The sequence below is a fragment of the Amblyomma mixtum genome, chromosome 7 (assembly GCF_055824585.1).
Source record: "Amblyomma mixtum isolate Tamu chromosome 7, ASM5582458v1, whole genome shotgun sequence".
In the NCBI taxonomy this organism is placed as follows: Eukaryota; Metazoa; Arthropoda; class Arachnida; order Ixodida; family Ixodidae; genus Amblyomma; species Amblyomma mixtum.
Window position 1 is genome coordinate 120,050,661 of NC_143018.1, and position 20,142 is coordinate 120,070,802.

General features: G+C 44.7%; 1 protein-coding gene across 1 annotated transcript; it reads left to right on the forward strand.

Moving 5' to 3' along the window:
* Positions 1–3,155: 3,155 nt before the first annotated feature.
* LOC149337341 (uncharacterized) lies at positions 3,156–17,808 on the forward strand. Its single transcript, XM_089554862.1, has 4 exons — positions 3,156–3,170; positions 5,789–5,849; positions 5,910–6,075; positions 16,980–17,808. The coding sequence occupies exons 2-4, from the start codon at positions 5,819–5,821 to the stop codon at positions 17,083–17,085; spliced, it is 303 nt and encodes a 100-aa protein (XP_089410988.1). The 5' UTR covers positions 3,156–3,170; positions 5,789–5,818; the 3' UTR covers positions 17,086–17,808.
* The last annotated feature ends 2,334 nt before the right edge of the window (positions 17,809–20,142 follow it).

Here is a 20,142-nt window from a genome sequence, read left to right on the forward strand (position 1 = left end):
TGGCTTATGGTTGTATGCGTATGCTTGGCGGTGGCTTGCATGTGTGTGGGCGGACATGTTGCGTGAAATGGGGGCGAGGCGGAGGTTATGGGGGTAGATCGGAGACTGCGGTGGGTCTGAGAAAGAGATGGGTGCGTAGGGAGTATGGGATAGTATCCACCACCCAGCTGGTGAACTGGATAGGCGGATCATTTGTCTCTCCCGGTGCAGGTTAAGGAGTGCTTGAAGGGGATGGAAATGGCCTGTTCTGTACAGGGTGCCTGTAGAAGCCTGAGGGGCGAGTCCTGGTGTTGCTTTGTATAGTGTATTGAGGGCCCGGATTAGTTCGTCTTGTGTACTTGTAAGGGGGCAGTAATGTATGTAGTACAAGAATTTGTTCAGGGCCAGCGCTTGAGCAAGGCGGCTGGAGTGTGTCTCGGAGAGGCCGGCATGTTTTAAGACTACGTGGTCGATTAGGTGTGTGATTGAGTGGCATGTGCGTATGGACTCATTGATGGCAGAGGTGAAAGTGTTGGTGGTCCATGGCATACCCGGGATGCGAACACAACCCGTTCCTGTCGCTCGTAACGCCTCCCACGGCTATTACATCCTCGTGAAATACTTGTATAGACCTCGTCTTTGAGTATCATGCATTGGTGCAGCAAGTTGAGCATTCATCCATTTATTTCTCTGACCACAAATTTTCTTCATGACAATCAAGAACTGTTAGTTGAGTGTTCTTGAAGAAGAAAAATGTGTGAAAAATAACAAGTTGTCTGTAAGTGTACATACATGTCCTGCTAGAATAATTTGCCTCAATCTATCTAAAAGCTGAATCAGCTGATGAGTTGCGGTCAAATTTCGTATGAGGAAGTAAGGTAATCGTCGCCATTTTTTTTTTATTTCCCCGTTCAGTTCGCATCAGATGTTGAGTAGCCATACGGCTTTTCGCTATCTTCCACTTAGTCTTTAAATCACAAATGCCAGGTTTTTTTGCCCATAACCGCTGTATTTGTGCTAGAGAGTTAAAGCTCTACCCTCCTAACAGTCACTGCAGCTTTTTTTTTATTTCAAAACCTTATTTCCCTTTAAGCGGAAAAACCACAGAGGAGCAGTGGCAGACTGCGCTGCGCCGCTCGGACCTGTGGCAGCAAAAGTTGCTCACAGAGAGAGCTGACCAGGTCGCCGATATCCAAGAGATCAAGGCCATCAAGCGACAGTAGCCCGCCTGCGCCAGAAGAGAGCCTTCCTCTTCAAAGACTACAAATAAAGTTTATTCTCTCTCTCTCTGTCACGGCGTGGTTGAGGTCTGTCTTCTTTCTCCTTCAGCTTTCAACCTGCTGTGGTTGGGGCGCTCGCCTGCTCAACCCGAGTTCTCGTGTTCGAACATGGCGGTGGTGGTCGTGTTTCCATGGAGGCAAAACGCAAAGGCGCCCATGTGCTGTGCGATTTCCGTGCACGTTAAAGATCCCCAGGTCGTCGAAGCTATTCCAGAGCCCTCCAACACGACCCCTCTTTCTTCTTTCATTCGCTCCTTTATCCCTTCCCTTACGGCGCGGTTCAGGTGTCCATTGAGATATGTGAGACAGAGTGAGCGGAAACTTTAATATAACGAAGGAATTGAAGCCACGGAGGCGCCTGGGTTCCTGCACAACCCCACTGCACACAGGTGCTAACATTCTTAAATCAAATATACCCGCCGCGGTGGCTCAGTGGTTATGGCGCGCGGCTGCTGACCCGAAAGTCCCCGGCCGCAGCGGTCGAATTACGATGAAAGCGAAGTTCTTGAGGCCTGTGTACTGTGCGATGTCAGGGCACGTTAACGAACCCCAGGTGGTCGAAATTGACCGGATCCCTCCACTACGGCGTCCCTCATAGCCTGAGTCACTTTGGGACGTTAAACCCTAATAAACCAAATAAACCAAACCTGAATAAATAATTACATAATAAGACAATCAATTTCGTTAATTACTGAAGCAGGTGTCCATTCTTGATGGAACAGCGCAAAACATCGGGACAAGAGACAAGCGCTTGTCTCTTGTCCCGATGTTTTGCGCTGTTCCATCAAGAATGAATAACCAACATGCCCAAGCTGCTGTCCTGGCTGAAGCAGGTGAATTGGTAGCAATCAATTCCTTCGGAATTTACCAAACAACCGATTTCACACTGAAAATAATAAAAACTAATTCAACCAGATGACAATTAGAATAAACCAGCACCAATGATTGATTACATTACATTAATATTTCCAGAGAGATTGGTTTGGTTTATTGGGGTTTAACGTCCCAAAGCGACTAAGGCTATGAGAGACACCGTAGTGGAGGGCTCCGGAAATTTCGACCACCTGGGGTTCTTTAACGTGCACTGACATCGCACAGTACACGGGCCTCTAGAATTTCTCCTCCAAAGAAATTCCAGCCGCCGCGGCCTTTCCGGAGGATAGGATAGGATAACTTTATTCGGCTCTAGCACAAGGTTTTTTATGTGGTCAGATGAGTCCATCCGCAACGGTCGGTTGCCCCTATTCCAGGGCTCCGCTGGATGCTGCCGTCAGCTGAGCTCGCCGTATCAAACCGATCTGGTCATCGCGGTAGTCGCTGGAGAGCAGACCCTCCCATTGCTCCACACTTGGGTTTTGTATAACTGGGACGATGTCGACTTTTTGACATGCCCATGTGATGTGATACAGTGTAGGTTTTTCATGGCACCACGGACAATTGTGTGCGTAAAGTGTGGGGTGAATTTTACTTAGTGTGTTTAGATTTGGATACACTGTAAGAAATGTGTGTGAAATGACAGGCATTTTTACGGAAATTTCCTGTTGTCATACAGAGAATATCTGTTTTGCGCCCTTAACAGAAACACGTTCACGCAAAAGAAAGTAATTTTCTGTTTTTGGAGCCGCAACACACCCATTTCACCGAAAGTTGGTGACGTAAGCACCGCCGTTACACAAAAAAGTGATCCGAAAAACCTTTGCTACTTTTCATCAATCACGTTACATATTTTAAGCGTCAAAAAGTTTCTATGCGCAATATTAGCGCGCAGAATGAGAATCAGTACTATTTGCTGCGATCCTGCATTCATCGATTGACGGCATCATGGAGGACGGCATGGACGTGAGCCGGAAGCTAGGATAATACCGGCGTGCTTTTCACCGATTTTCACCGATCAGACCGTTCGCACACAAGGTGAGTGGTGCGCATTTTTACCGGCATGAATGATACGCTTTTTGTCGTCTTTTGGGAGTATTGTTGCGGGCTTGTACTGCTGTTGAACAGGGCAGTGAAGATAAATCGCCGGCGGACATTGAGCGTGCCCACCACAGCCGCTTCACCGCCGATGCGTCACTGCTGCTTTACTGTCTCTCACAAAAGGTGCACAGCGCGCGGAAGAGAGAGGAACACAAGCGAGAAACACGGAAGAGTGCGATAGTTTGCGGGAAAATGCACAAATTTTGCTTTGTCTGGAGATATGCACTCCTAAAAGAACCGAGTGAGTAAGCGCGGGAAATTTTAGGCCAGGGAAGTACGCGATTGGTTAGCGGAGGAGGACGTCAAAGAGAGCGGGATTTTCAAATTCGTTTCTCGTCTAAGAAAGGATCATAAGTGTACGTTGTGTCTTTTTATTTTTATTTACGTTTATTCATGTCGGTACAAGTAATGCAGTAATTGTGTTCATTTTGTAAGATTTAACTGATCTTATCTTTGGGCCGAAATAGCGTTGCACGGGTCAACGCAGGCTGAAAAGTTTCTACACAGGCGTTTCAAATCCCGTACTTGCGCTGTCACAGGGAAGTTTTTCAATGGCACTGATGTCATTGGAGCCGATATTCGAGATTTTTGAGCGCCTTCGACACACGAGCTCAGTCCGTATCCTCCAATGTCAATCGCATCGCTTCGGCCAGCCCGTGGAATAGGTCAAGGGAGGAGTAACTTTATCATCATCATCATCAGCCTGACTACACCCACTGCAGGGCAAAGGCCTCTCCCATGTCTCTCCAATTAACCCTGTCCTTTGTCAGTTGCCGCCACTGTATCCCTGCAAACTTCTTAATCTCATCCGCCCACCTAACTTTCTGCCGTCCCCTGCTACGTTTGCTTTCTCTTGGAATCCACTCCGTTACCCTTAAGGACCAGCGGTTATCTTGCCTTCGCATTACATGCCCTGCCCAAGCCCATTTCTTCCTCTTGATTTCAACTAAGATGTCATTAACCCGCGTTTGTTCCCTCACCCACTCCGCCCTCTTCCGATCTCTTAACGTTACACCTATCATTTTCCTTTCCATAGCTCGCTGCGTTGTTCTTAACTTAATCTGAACCCTCTTTGTTAGCCTCCACGTTTCTGCCCCATAGGTGAGTACCGGTAGGATACAGCTGTTGTATACTTTTCTCTTCAGGGATATTGGTAAGCTACCATTCATGATCTGAGAGAACCTACCATATGCGCTCCACCCCATTCGTATTCTTCTAGTTATTTCCCTCTCATGATCCGGATCTGCGGTCACTACCTGCCCTAAGTAGACATATTCTCTTACTACTTCCAGCACCTCGCTACCAATTGCGAACTGCTGTTCCCTTGCTAGGCTGTTGAACATTACTTTGGTTTTCTGCATGTTAATTCTTAGCCCCACCGTTCTGCTCTGCCTGTCTAACTGATTGATCATGCTTTGCAGTTCTTGTCCTGAGTGGCTTAGCAAGGCAATGTCATCAGCGAATCGCAAATTACTCAGGTATTCTCCATTAACTCTTATCCCCAACTGTTCCCATTCCAGTCCCCGGAATACCTCCTGTAAGCAGGCAGTGAAGAGCATTGGCGAGATCGTGTCTCCCTGCCTGACCCCTTTCCGTATTGGAATTTTATTGCTGACTTTATGGAGAACTATAGTAGCTGTGCAGTCGTTATAACTTTAACTTTATGAAAGATGGCCAAATTATGCATATTAAAATACAAATTAAAAAGGGGGGGGGTGGAATCCTAGGCTGGAGGCGCGAGCTACCGCCCGATACGAAGGGTTAAGCCACTACCATCCATACATCCGCCCGCCCACAACCGTGCCGCGCGTGTCTGCTTGGGCTCTGTGGCTGTTGAATACGATATCTGCTGCTTGCGTTTTTCTGGTGCTTCTTTAGTAAATAGTTCGTGTACTCGCTAAATGGGCGCTTCGAAATAACAGTACACCATTCAGCATTCACTACGCGAGCTCGAACTTTCCGCAGCACTGCGCCGATCACGACGACTGCGCACCTTAGTACCTCGTACTATGCTACTTAAAACGTAGTCATTTACGAACAGTTTGCTCGGTTGCTTGAGATAAAACGCAAGCTGCGCTCTACTTATGTTAAATAATTCCCCTGTGACCTAGTAGTGTGACATTTGAGGGGGCTGGCAGGTGCAAGGTTATTCACTACCGGTCGGCCGGATTAACTGCAGTGCTAGGGCAGTCTCTTCACACCACTCGATGGAGGGCCTCTTTTGCTCTTGAGAGGCATTTACACTGTGTTCTTGGGCTGCATTTGACTAAAACGGTGCAATGTTTATGTATTGTAGATAATCCAGCACTTGTAAATGCCTATGCTGATTTTTAGGGCCTTTATATGTGGCTGACGCTTGTTTGTATACACTCCAAAGCATTTCACCACGCATTGTTGGGAAAAATAAGAGCCTGAGCAAGCGCAGAAATGACTTATTTATGCTTATACTCTGCTGCATGCTTATGCTTATTTGTAACTGGTTTAAAGTTGCAGCTTTCACATGGTGCTACTTTAATAGACAATTCTTATACGCATTTAACTCCCTCTTATGCCAGGGATCTGCCAGTGATGACGACATCGGGGACATGCCATGTTCTCCTTTCATCATTGCAAAAGGTATAACTCTGTGGTACCGCACTCGGGCGAGCATTCCTGATTTAAAACTTGTTTGTGCAGGAGGCAGTTTCCTTACTGCGAGGCGCTTCACCATATGCATCGACACCCTGCCAGTGATGCACGCAGCCAACCCATGCCAGGCTTTCAAGCTCATGTTTTTGGTGCACTTTGCTTTAAATGTTGTGTACCCCAAGGAAACAAGCCTCTGCCTGGAGTTCACACAGCAGTAAGTACCTATCTCGCTTGTTAACTGAGTTGTGATAACCTTTCTTGTTTTGGTTTTGCCACTTCTCAAATACGCAGTGATAATAAAAGTTATAGGTACATACCACTTTATCATAAGACCTTTTTATGAAAATGCTAACAAAGTGCAAAAGCAATTTTTAAAAAAGTAAGAAAATGTTTGCTGAACCCAGGCAACGAATCAGCGATGGAATGAAATTTTGCTGCTGCTGCTGCTTGGTTAATGCAGCTGGTAAAATAGCGCTCTGAAAAAATCTGTGGAAAGGAAAGACAGATAAAACTATTTTTTGTGGAGTTGATCTTCAACCACTTCTTCACAGATTATGGCTATACTACCTGCATTGCATGGCGCCCAGTCACTAATATGAAAGGGTTGGAAGGGGTACATGGTATATATTGCTTCTGAGATTATGTAGCAGTATATGGCTATTTTGGTGGACGTCATACACGTTGCTTGCTCATAGGGGCCATAGATACTTGTCCAGAGGAACACAGCACCTGGGGGAGAGGATTTACTGAAGAGTGCATATGTGCATGCAATGCCAGTAACCCTTTTGTGGCCATGTAACCATCCATTGTTTATGGATAGATTTGAATGTGTCGCCATGCAGATTTGATGGATTTGACGTCGTAGATGGTACTTCGCAGAAATTGTCAGCATTCTTTCGCTATTAGTAAGTACGAGGACTTGTGTTCATGTAACTGCGATGAACTTTGTGATGGTTTGATCGCATTTACACTACGGCTGCTGGAGCTTCTTTGATCTTGAGCTCTGGCAGCTGATGTGGTTCTGGCGTTATTTGGAGGGTATGCTATATTTTGTATTTTGTTTTTGTATTTTGTGGTGCTTAATCGGTGTTCGGATAGGATAATTGATGAGGATTTAAATATTTGTCCAATGTCTGGTGCTTTTCATTGCTGTATTATGTGGAAACACATTTGTCTTGTAATCTAAGCCAATTTTTAATACTCTGCACTTTAAAATAAAAATTTGAAATATGAACACACTTATAGTGGAGACAACTTATGCTCAGAAGAATAAAGGTTATGCTAACCATTTGTGTTAGAGAAATGGAACAGAAAAAGCAATGATAGCTTCATAAGTCGCATTGACGCTGGACTTTCTTCAAGAAGAAATCAGCTGCCTCAAATAAGAGCAAATCTATTTTGATTGCAGCTTTTGAAGTTTCAGTATATTGTTTTTTGCTGTGAATAGATCACGTATACTGTACATTACCATTGGCCACTGTGTTTTCCCGTCTGTTCAGTATTCAGAGGATTTTGACTTAAATAGTCGGGGAAACCATGGAAAAGTCAGGGAACTGGAAGAAAGTAGCTTGCTTGACACCCTGGTTTAGTGGCGGGTCATGCATGGTGTTTGTACTTATCATGTCAGTCAACATGACTGGAATCATGGTGTAAGTGTATAAGCCTTTGCAACCACAGTGCTTCATTTTTGCAGCCAATGTTATGAGCACACTAAGTCAATGAGGCTTCCTTGTTCATGTTAGCAGTCATTTTGTGAGTTCTGTCAAAAAATAATCTTCTTTAGCTCCAGCATTTTTTGAAATTGCATTCATCTGCTAAGTCTTTTGTTTATATAACTCACAATGGGGTTATTAAATAGAGCAGTGAAATTTTTGTATGGTGTGCTCTCACTACTGACTGCGAGAGGAGGCTGTGGCTAAAGGTACGCCGGATGGACCCGGTGCATTTCCTCCTCTTAGTACGTTGGGTAGACCCGGAGCATTTTTTTTCCAAATACATCGGACAAATCGGACTTTTTCAAAGTCCAGCCATTTGATGCTTGCCTGGCAGTCTGCTCGATTTACTCTCATAGTTCTCCTTTGAATTCTATGAGGATTAGTCATACCTTGGGCTCAAGAATGTTTACTCACTGCCCGGAATGGGCCAATTGGTGTTTGGCGCACATAATCTGAGAGCTCCATGCAATGAACTGCTTGATCGCATGAAAAACACCATGTTCTCCGGTTGCACCGTTCACCACATGTCGTTTGATTAGGGTGTGTGAACTGCAAAATTATTCCTGGCTATTTCCATGCAGCATGGTGCACATGTGTGCTTTTCTGTTGTGCGCTGAAGTCCGCTATGTGAACTTGAAGGTTTGTTTTCTTGCGACGATCCGCTGTCCCTCAGTCGAAGCTGAGTGCGTGTGCAAGATCAGTGCTCAGTGCTCCAAATACACGTGTGGTGTGTGGCATTGGCTGAGAGGGGCCCATTGGCTCATGCTAAGCTCGAACCACTCAATATGTGCAAATTTCCGCCTGAAAGACCAAGCAGCGAGCTAGGCACTTTCCTTGTATTCCCCTCAGAAATGTCAATGTTGGCCCGGAAGTGGTCTGTACATGCTTCCTGCTTTGTGGTTGCTCCTTCACAATGTGTTTGCGTATTGTGGTGGAGTATCTCTTCGAGTCACCTAGGTCAACGCTGTAAATAAATTCCCCATACTATTGCTTTTGCATGGCTGTGAGGCATAATATAAATATTTTAAAGATGAATATTATATCAGGCCGCCGCGGTGGCTCAGTGGTTATGGTGCTCGGCTGGTGACCCAAAAGACGCGGGTTCGATCCCGGCCGCGGCAGCTGGAATTTCTTTGGAGGAGAAATTCTAGAGGCCCGTGTACTGTGCGATGTCAGCGCACGTTAAAGAACCCCAGGTGGTCGAAATTTCCGGACCCCTCCAGTACGGCGTCTCTCATAGCCTTAGTCGCTTTGGGACGTTAAACCCCATGAACCAACCCAACCAACCAATATTATATCTGGTGATAAAAAAGAGCTAGCATTATGTTTCTTATGTAATACGGATAGGTGCATCTAGGAATATGCGTGCTGTGCAGAGCATAGGCGCTCGATCTAGCAAGCATTCTGCTGCGGTTCAGTGCTGGTGATAACTTGCTTAAATTATGAGCAGAGCTGACAGATTACAAGACCAGTGCGAAAGCACCAAGCTGCTGGTGCACGCCGCATAGCTTGCTGCTTATATATGTGAACTGGTGCGAGCGATGGTAGTGCTATATATATGCACGTGCAACCGGGTGTGAAGACATATATCGGGGATTTTTTGGGAGAGCTGGGCTTGTTTTACTTCATCTGAATGACAGCCGGCGATATAAGAATGGGAAAACTTCCATTTGAAACTCCTCACAAGTCACAATATGTGGCATGCAACTTGCAAATGCTTCGCAGAGAAGAGTGTTGCACGCAGCAGTAGTGCACTGGCTGGCAGCATCCACTATAATGTTGGATGAGATTTAGCCATGGGCCGGCAGCTACATCCTCCATACGCTCAGTGAGAATGAACAGTCTTTGAGGTGTATCTTTAGACACTGCAGCGAAAGAAAAGCGGAAATTAGAAAAGCGGAGAGTTTAGCTAGGCTTGTGTTGGATACATTGTGCTGCGGGAAGGACGAAAGAAAAAAAAGATGGAAAAAATTCTTTTTACACTATATGATATATGCAGATGCCTCCAGAGATGCGGAAAAGAGGGAAGTGTGCTTGGTATGCGTCCAATGTCTCATAAACAATGGCCAAGGGCAGATCTCTGAATGACATGCAACTTTTCATTTCCAGCAGTTTGTAGCTTTCATGCCAGTGCCCTTGCATGGAGTGAAGGACCCCATATTTAACTAAGTAATCAGTGATGACAGTTACCAAACAACGCTTTGCCAGTAGCTTCCCAGTCTGTGTGCACAGGCGTATACGGTAGCAGAACAGTCCCTCAAAATACACAGTGATTCACAAGTACCACCTTAAGATGTGTCCCAGCCTCTCAGTAAGTGTAACCCCTGCAACATTGCGACATTGCCAGGTAATTTTGGCAGTATCACGTTGCCTCAGGGACGACCTTACCGCACCTTGTGTGAGCCCTTGCTGAGGCCCATACTTGCAAAGCCTCTCATTATATCTTTTTGTTTATACAGTCTAGCCCGTTTATAACGAAGCCACTTATAGCGAAATAGCGGTTATAACGAAGGGATTTCAATTTCCCATTCCCATTTTTGCATTTTCAGTACATTTTGGGTCCGGTTTTAACGAAGTAAATAAGAGCGCGTCAGCGGATATAACGAAGAGATTTAATACCATTGCTTCGAGAAAGCCGGCTTCTCCCGAAGCAGCAGCACGGAGGCGGCGCCTGCTGGGGACGAAGCTACAGCGATTGACGTCGCTGCAACCGCTGATGCTGCCGCCGCGACGGCCTGCTTGGAGCAGCTTTGGGATGCCGCTAGCGACTTGAACCTTGTGCCTGCGGGTCTAAGCCACATGGACTTCGTTTTCGCCGACGAAGACCTTGTTGCCACCGAGGACTTGACGACTGAAGAAGTTGCCGGGAGTGTCATGGAAGAGACCTTGGCGGAGAGCGCCTCCGACAGCGAATGCAACGATGCTAGTTGTGCCCCTAAGCCGGTCACCTCCGCAGCGGCCATCGCAGCTGTTGACACGCTACGGATGTACCTCGGGAGTCCGGAGTTCGACCAGATCTTTGGTTCGCAGTTGGATGGTATGGAAGCCGCAATCCTGAAGTCCGCACTCGCGAAACGTGTTCAGGGGACGCTGGACGACTTCTTTCAGCGGCAATAAATCGGTATGCCGATGTTTCCATTTTTTTTTCGTAGTCCGCATATTACGAAATAGCGGATATAGCGAAGTGATTTCCGATTCCCGCCGACTTCGTTATAACCGGGCTAGACTGTATTACCTTTTTACATTGCAATTTTTGTTCGGCATTTTTCAGAGGGAAGCCTAATTGTAAAACAAAATTGCGCTTTACAGTACATTACCGCAAGCTGTGCCCTTAGATGGCTGTAGCCTGAAGGGATACTGCAAACCAATAGCGGCACCCGGAAGTCGCCACCACAATGCCACCGAAGGTCACGGACCACCGACTTTGCAAGCAGATAGTACGGTTTAAAATATAGAAAAGCAAAGAGGCTTGCCACTGAAACATGAGTTTAGTTACATGAACTGATAATGCTGACACCTTCAGCTCCTCTTCTAAAAGTGCAGGCATAAGCAAAACATAGATATTATATGTCTGATTAAAATTTCTTTAATAAATCAACCAGTCCAAGGGACATAAATAGAATGGGCATCAAAGTGACACAAGTAGTATAGTTATTCAAAGAGAAGTGGCAGCAACAAGATCCCAGTAATGAAAGGACTGATAAAGTGCTTATTTGGTAAGAAACAGTAGCATAGAGTGAGCTCTCGACTTATCCAAGAGAGCCAGTTGTTGCTGTTGCAGTGCCCCAGAAGCACTTGCACGCGTTACGGGGAAAAAAAACAGTACTTATTAGATGGCGCAGCATGATGCACTTTTCCCCAAGGTATCTTTGCCACCATAGTACACATTCCTTTTCCAGTACTCATGAAATTGCTAGCCAGAAGGGAGGCATCAGAGGCAAAAAAGCACTCACTTCAGTCATTTCATTTTCAGTGAAATGCTTGATAACATTCTTCACCATCACGTGAAATATTTTATTCTAATTTGTTTTGCTGCAGTAGTGATCTACCACATCTGGCACACACCTAAGTGCTCTTTTATGACTTTGTCGTATTAACCAAGAAGCTCAGGTAATCGCAGAAAGTTTTCATTGTTTACAGTGAAAAGCTAGAGCAACACTTTCTGTTGATATGAAAGCTTGTATCACGGAACACCAAAATAAGACAAAAACATTCGACAAGGAGATTTTTTTAGGCGGAAAAGACAGGGAATGGGCCAGCAAGAATTTGCGCAGCTGTATCTATGAAGCAGCAAAAAACCAAAGGTTGCGAAGAATGGCCAACAAGAAACATGCCAAAACCACGATGAAAACAAGTGAAAAAATAAGACATGCTCTTGAAGGTTACAAGTGATAGAAGAGATAAAGAGCTCAGAGGGCAGCAAGTAACAGACCAAAAAGCTAAAAAGTTAAAAGTGATAAAATTTGACAATGAGGGAAAAGACGAAGTGCAAAACCAGGAGCAAGTGGTGAAGGCAAAAAATTAAAAAAATACTGCTGAAGGCCCAGGATACACATGAGACAAGTGTTGTGTAGCTAAAACCAGGCATTGGATGGCAGGTAGGCTAGTTCTTTTTCTGATAATGAGTAATGCTGCCATCTTGGCATTCACTGTCGGAACTGTAAAATTTTGGAAACAGGACGTTTATCCGAATTTCAAAGAATGGAATTCATAGCGAAGAACAAAAACTCACTGGCTTGTGAAATCATAAGGCAAGATACTGGCAATGAAGGACCAGTGCATAAGGAAACCTTCAGTTTCATTATTTGAAAAAGTACCAGCCTATTTGTCATGCAATACCAGTTTTTATATATGCAACACTTGTCTCACCATGTGCACCCTCGGCCTTCAGTCGTATTTTTTATTTTTTGCCTTCACCACTTCTGGTTTTACATTTGGTCTTTGACCTCATTGTCAATTTTGCGGCTTTAATCTTTTTAGCCTTTTGCCCTGTTATTCATTGGCCTGTGACCTTTTTATCACTTTTATTGGTTTTAGCTTTCAAGACCATGTCTTGTGCACTTGTTTCCACCCTGGCTTCTTCCATGTTCCTTGTTGGCCATTCTTCACTAACTTTGCTTTTCTGCTGTGTCCTAGAAACAGCTGTGCAGATGCTTACTGATGTATTCCCTCTGTTTTTTCAGACTAAAAAAACCACTTGTCACATTGTGTCGGGGTATCTCCTCATATGGTTTCACCTTTTTTTGCCATGTGTGCTGACAGGAAACTGTACAAAAGTTGATCATTCAGTGCTTCAGTCCATGTGGTCCTCCTTCTGTGTAGTCTGTTGTCATTTTTTTTTGCCCTGGTTCCTCACAGATTGCAAAAAGCCAGTCTGAACAGCCATGCAATATCGTATATGCTTTTTATCTTGATGAGGTGCTCTAAGACATTCTTGAAGAGTTTCTTCGCTTGTGCTATGATGAGTTCATGCTCCTTGTCAGTGCATTTGCTATGCTTCATTCTTAGACTCGCCTCTGTGGAAGCTTGATATGGTGCGAAGTGATTTGTCAAATATTCGAGGCTTCTAAGAATCTGTGCCATGTGCCTCCAGTCATTTTATCCAGTTGCCGCTGGTGATTACATGGGATCCCTGTCAAAGAGCTTGCAGCAGAAACAGAATACTCTGTCTTAATAAGTTAAATATCCAGCGTCCACTGAAGACTGTTGTTTTTGAGGTGTCTTTGAGAAACCTTGTTTAGGATATATGGTAATGCTCACCTAGGAGAAATTGATTAAAAGGAAAGGATTCCCACTGGAAAATATTAAATAACAGCCATGTTGAACCTCATTTCTTAGATGAAAAATGTTCAAGGAATACATGGTTCTAATGTACCCCACCCGCCTCCTTCAAATCCCCCCCCCCCCCCCCCCTTCCAGTTGCACCCATGAATCTGCCCCTGCAATAACCACTAAAATGTCTTGAATGGTTGTAATATTCGGTCACGGACGGGACCGGCCGGATTTACTTTGGTGTTATCGTAGTCAACATGTGTTACGTTGGCGTACATATCCGTGAAGCAGCAGAGAAGTGGTATCCAGATTTTTAAGTAGTGCGTTAGTTTCCTAGAACCATGAGTACACTCCACTTGTCCCACTTTTCATGCAATCTCTCTTCTCTGGGTCGCTATGTTTCACGATGCTGGCCTTCCCAGGGCATTTCCGCTTCTTTTGAAACCATTATTTAGCTCATGAAGCTGATGTTTTAGTGTTGCCTGCTCCGCTTTTAATAGTGACTACAAAAAAGCCAGCATAACAAAATTTTGATAGCGTTAAATTGGGTGACAGGAAAATTGAAACCTTTTTCCAGTTGGATATGTAGAACTATGGGCTCACAGTAACTATGGGCTCACAGTCCAAAATCCTGTGAGTCTCAAAGATGATGATTAGCAAAAAGCGCAGTCTACATTTAGGTCTGTAATTAACGCCTAAAATCAAGCAGTGCTGCTCTGCAGCACTGGGTGCCTAAAAGAAGAACTAGCTATAATAAAATTCTCACAGAGCAGAGCATGCAAAAGGGAGAGAAATGGTGCACACATTATTTCCTACCACCATTAAATGCAATACAGCTTGACACAGTCAGATGTGTTCCGATTTAGATAATGCACAGGGCGTGCTGAAGGCAGTATTAAGTTCAAAGATGGAAAGAATCTGCACAACTGAGACGGGACAAGGGCTAAGCAGTGAACTGACAAAGCTCTCTAAGCACAACTGTCCTCCCCTACCCCTTTCCCTTCTGCCGCAGCAGAGCTTACAGGTGGAAAGAATGTCATTTAGATGGTCCTGCCCGCAACAAACGACACCTGAAACTATGCCGCGTCTGTAAGGTGCATGCACCCTTTGCAACCCTCTGCAGTAGTGAGTTATGCACTCATTTTGGCATGCTTCAGGCATACATATTGTCTCCCTCATTCTGAAGAGCTCTGGAAATGTCTCTTTTGAAGGTCAAGGGACAGAGGGAAGGCGGGTAGAGGATGGGAGGATGTAGCATAACACCCACAGGGCAACTCAGCATCCCCATTTTGATGACGTCTTGTGCGATTGCACCGGTCACCCTCCCCTAAGGCTGGCATTGCTCCCACTTGTCGGAGACAGGTTCACTGCTAATGGGAAGTTTGGGTTTTTTCTCTTTTGTATTTTGATTTGCATTCATTTGAGCGTGAACTGTTAGGTAATGCTTCATATTGTGACTATAGCTGGATACAACTGAAGAATGCAGCAGCAAATGCCCCTATGGTGTTGAATGATTCTGATGACTTCATGGTTAATTCCCATGCACTTGCTAATCCATCACACCAGCTGGCAAAGGGAAAGGATAAACCACAAATTAGCCAAAATAACCACAACATCGTAACGGTTGGATGGTGCCGTCAACTGGAAGACTTCCTTTTTGCGATTTGAGCCTACAGTCTTGAATTGTATACTATGCAAGATAACCCATGCATACAGCAATGATATTGTTGTGGCATATACCTCGCTATGTGTGCCTCAATAAACTGGCTCCTCAGTCAATTACGTGAGGATTGCTGATGAGAGATACAGCATTGTTATTGCTGCATTTGACATGAAGCTTTCTTGATGGGTGCGCTGTAAGCCGCACATATTTCTTCTAAAGTGCATCTGTAGGGGGGAATTTATATGTGGAAGGAGTGAGGAGCCCAGGATGCTGTACAGACACGCTCAGCTGTGTTGACTAGCCTCGAGGACTGCTATGCGCGATAGTGAAAGTCCTTGCAGCCCAGTTCAAACTGAGCATAAGCCAGGATACTGAAAAAGGCTGTTAGTACTTGCATTGTTGAGGCCTGCATGTGAGCCGTACTAGCGGCGTATGGGGAAAATGCTACAGCACTGAATATGTGCGACTTCCAATGCTCAACGAAAAGTTTTATTCGAAGCTATTGCTTAATTTTGTTTTGATTCTGCCTACAGAGAATATTTTGTGTGCATTCTGCATGTGTCTTTAGCTGGGTTATTGCTTGAGGCTGTGGTCAGAAAAGTTTTTTACTCAGGGTAGCAGGCACTTTGCACTATTCTTGGACAGTGGAAGCTGAGTGGAGATTTAAGAGGGTAACGTCACATTCACGTAACAGCTTGCTCTGCAGCACTAGACCTCATTTTAGACTTGCGTATCACTAGTTGGGCATTATTAATACAAACAAGCCTCTGCTCAGTTCTGTTAATTCCATCTTCACTAAAATGTGCATATCCCTCGTCATGCATCTGAATCTCTGTAAAGACAAAGCACGTCAATATGTGCTGCAAACTTACTTATTACCTGTCAAAAGATTTTTGCTTACGGCTGTACTTTCGGGTGACACAGAATAGGCATGCTGATGATTCGGCCTGTGTATACATAGACATTGCTACTCTGGTGTCAGAGAGCGCTTTGAAGGAACATTGAATGGAAACTGAAGTTGACCTTTGTCGAGAGGCTACTGTCTGATTGCAAGGAGACTGAAATGGTGCTTTTACAAGCTACATAAAATGCAGAAACAAAGTGCAGGTGTTGTCATCATTGCCTCATTTTTTAAGTAGACTGCAATCTACTGACACGTCAGATTTCTGGGTGCAGATAACAAGGCCCTAAGCAGCCCCGCAACTAACTTCAAAATGTGGTCATGAAGTCTTTTTCGGCGTATACATCAGAATTTGAATTTAGTGACCGGCAAATTTCTAAATGTAGTTTTCTCAGCAATAAATGCATTTTTTCGCTGCCACACTGACATCAACAAAATGGTTTGATTCGGTTTATTGGGGGTTAACGTCCCAAAGCGACTTACGCCATGAAGGACGCCGTAGTGAAGGACTCCGGAAATTTCGACCACCTGGGGTTCTTTAACGTGCACTGAATTCGCACAGCACACGAGCCTCTAGAATTTCGCATTCATCGAAATTCGGCTGCCGCGGCCGGTATCAAACCCACGTCTTTCGGGCCAGCAGCCGAGCACCATAACCACTGAGCCACCGCGGCGTGCAACAAATAGGGAAAATGCAGACAGAATGAATTTTTCCCAAGAACAACAGGTTTCATGGAGTTGTTCTTGCATCCCTTTAAAAACTAGTGTTGGAGTTCAGTGAGCAGCTTTCACGCAAGTAACAAAACACTATGGTTGTTAAAAACCTTATTAAAGTGAACATTTAGGAAAGGTTTATTTTGGCTTGAAGTCTGGTTTTGTACTGAGTACTAAAGACTACTGTATATATTCACTAGTGCACACAATGAAACTGAAATGTGGGCTACAAAGGAATTAAATTTTGGGGTAGGTGGAGGGGTGCAGTCTTCTTGCAATGTTTATTATTTCTTTGAAGACAGTATAGATATGCTCACTGTCCGAGGAGTAACAATGTTCTGTCCTTGTTTCAGGACCATTGCAGCTGTGAATCCTGTCCGGGGAACGAAAGCAGAGCACTCGAAGAAGAAGCAACACTGCCCCTCTTCAAAAGTTGCTTCCCTCATCATGCAAGACTGACTTTTAACTGTTCTGAAATTTGACAACTTTTTAAATCAATATTTTGTGTACGCTGTGATAAACCAAACAGCCTGTGGCATGACTTATCATGCAGTAGTCACAAGAGTGGATGTACTGTGTATAGAGAATCAATGTTATATGGTTACACTGATAAGTCAAACAGCTTGTGGCATGCTTTATGTCCTGTTGCTTCTATCTCACTTCATTTCGTACTAGTGTCAGGCAAGACACAATTTGCTTAAGATGCCTTATTTATGCTTATACTTGCTGTTACACTTCAGTGGCTGGTTGTATGAATTGTAGCACTACTTTCTATCTTGTCTGTGTTACTTTTTTCATTTTAAAGTTATTGTAGTCTCAAGATAAGACGTACTAACTGGAGTGAAAAAATGTTTTGCAGTTAAACTGTGATAAGGCAAACAGCCCATGACATCCGTTATGTCCTGTTCCTTTCATCTTGCTGCTTAATGCAGCACTAGTCATGAGCAAAGCATATTTTTCCAATACTCTCCTTTTGCGTATTCTTGCCATTAGTTTAGTGACTGGTTGTGTTCATTGTTCAGGTATTATTACTCCGTGTCGTATTCATTGTATTGTATTACTATTTTAGAGTGAATCATGCCATTCTGTATGACAGAAAGGCACAGGTTTCGTTTCTACTCTACTTGCCATTACTGCATATTTTGCATGCTTTTACTGTATGCCTGTAGTGCAGGCAGGGCAACGTAAGTTTATTTTTTTCTTCGGCCACCCTCCTACCGTTTAACTTAATTCAGTGATGCTGAAAGATATTACTGTATAGTAAAATATCAGCCATGATTGCATTGTTTAACACTGCATATTTTCCAATATTCTTGAATACTCACTTGCCTTTGCTTGTGATTGTTTAAAAGCGGTGAAATATTTTATTCTATTGAAATGTGGCAGCAGTCCTAATGTTCTGTATCTGTTTTTATGTCAGTCATTAAAAGATGATGTGAAAGAAATGAAGTGTGTGAAATGACAGAACATGAAGCTTCACAGAAAATTTCTGAGTCATGAAAAAAGCTGTTAAATGACAGAAAATATGGTAAGAGAAAATGGAACATCACAGAATTTTTCTGTTAGCAGCAAATCGAAAAAACCTGTGAAATGACAGAAAAAGTAAAAACAGAAAACATACAATAACAGAAAATTTCTATCGTCTTAACAGAAATTCTCTGTTAGTCGAAAACAGAAAAGATCTGTAAAATGACAGAAAAAGTAAAAAACCGAAAACATAGCATAACAGAAATTTTCTGGCAGGCCAGCTGCCAGAAAATTTCTGTTTTTTTCAATAAATATTTTTTACAGTATGACCCCGTTTGAAGTTGTCTCCATGTGACAGCCTCTTCTTTGTTTAAAGATTTGTGCGGTGGTGGGTACCGCATCCTGCTGCCTTTGTAGTTGTTGAGTATGGCCGAGTATTCCTGAGTTACTGGCAGGGATTCCTCAAGGTCGTTGACGTTGGATGCTCGGTAGTTAGTATATCCTCGAGCTATCCTGTCTGCCTCTTGGTTTCCTGCCAGCCCCGTGTGTCCCGGTACCCAGATGATCTGATGTTTCCGGAGAGAATTGAAACAACCGTAGGCACCGCAAAAACTTTATCACAATCGAAGGCTGTGAAGACAATTTTATTGGACGGTAATGTGCAAAGTTACAGTGCGGCGACTGATGTCACCCGATACACAATGATACAGAACGCCGACTATTGGCGCCTGACACACAAAGACGGCATTAACCCGCACCGAACGCATTGCTAACGGACACTAGCGGTCTTGTTGTTGTTGTTGTTGTTGTTGTTGTTGTTGTTGTGACTGAGAGAAGGATGAAGAGGAAATTGCACGGGCCTGCTACTGGCTCGAGCCAAGCCACCACCGCTGCCACGTGCAGATAGAGGAGAGTTAAAAGATCAGAGAAAAGAAGTAAAGGAGAGAAAAGACGCGCGTCGCAGCAACAACTGCGTCCGCCGGAGCGGTCGCTGCTCAAAAAGAAGCGGCCGAAGCCGCGCTCGCCGAAGCGAGAACAGGTACTCCACAATCCACCGTTAGCGGTCTTCCAGGCTGTGCGGCGACGCTGATGAATGGAACGCTTAAAGCTTCACTGGAACTCTAATGAAATCTACATTTCTTTTTCCAGAGATTTACGACCGCTTAGCATATGGCGCTTGATATGTTTCCGCATCCTATATCCTGCGTTAATCTTCAATGAAAGCTTGAGTAGGGCGAGGACTTTGACAGAGATGTAGCCAAGTGTTGCAAGGATAACAAGCAGATTTTGATGACTACCCCGCAGTCCAGTACATGTGAAGGAAGACAACAGCCATCGAAACCAAGGTACATAGAATGCTCCTACATTTCTTTATTTTTGTGGTGTAAACCAATGGGGGAATAATACTGCGCCGCCTAAAGACAATTCATTACAAAGCAGAAGAGAAAACAACCCTGCCGCTGGTAGGATCCGAACTCACGTCCTCCGAATTTCGCGACCGCCACTCTACCAATTGAGCTACGGAGACAGCTGTCCAATCGTCTGCTTCCGGAGGTATTTCTGTTTGCGTGTCATTGAACGTTGGAAGTGTTAACCGGCGGCACCCTCGTCCATAGCAGCGGACGTAGAACGTCCTGTGTTACCGCGAGTGTGACGTGGAACGACATCGAACGGTGAGGGCGGAAGCTGTGCGAGAACCCGCTTATGCTACCTGCGGCATATCAAAACTGCCAAAACCGAGACCCCCGTCAAGCTATTTAGCAGAAAGGCGAGGGAACTCAGGGACTCGTTTCACATACATAAGAAGGAAGTCAGCAGCCACCGAAGCCAAGGTGCGTAGAGGAATGTTTCAATCTGTGTGCGCGTGCGTGCGTGCGTGTGTGTGCGTGTGTGTGTGTGTGTGTGCGTGCGTGCGTGCGTCTGTGTGCGTGTGTGTGTGTGCGCGTGTGTGCGTGCGTGCGTGTTTGTGTGCGTGTGTGTGTGCGTGCGTGCGTGTGCGTGCGTGTGTGCGTGTGTGTGTGTGTGTGTGTGTGCGTGTGTGTGTGTGTG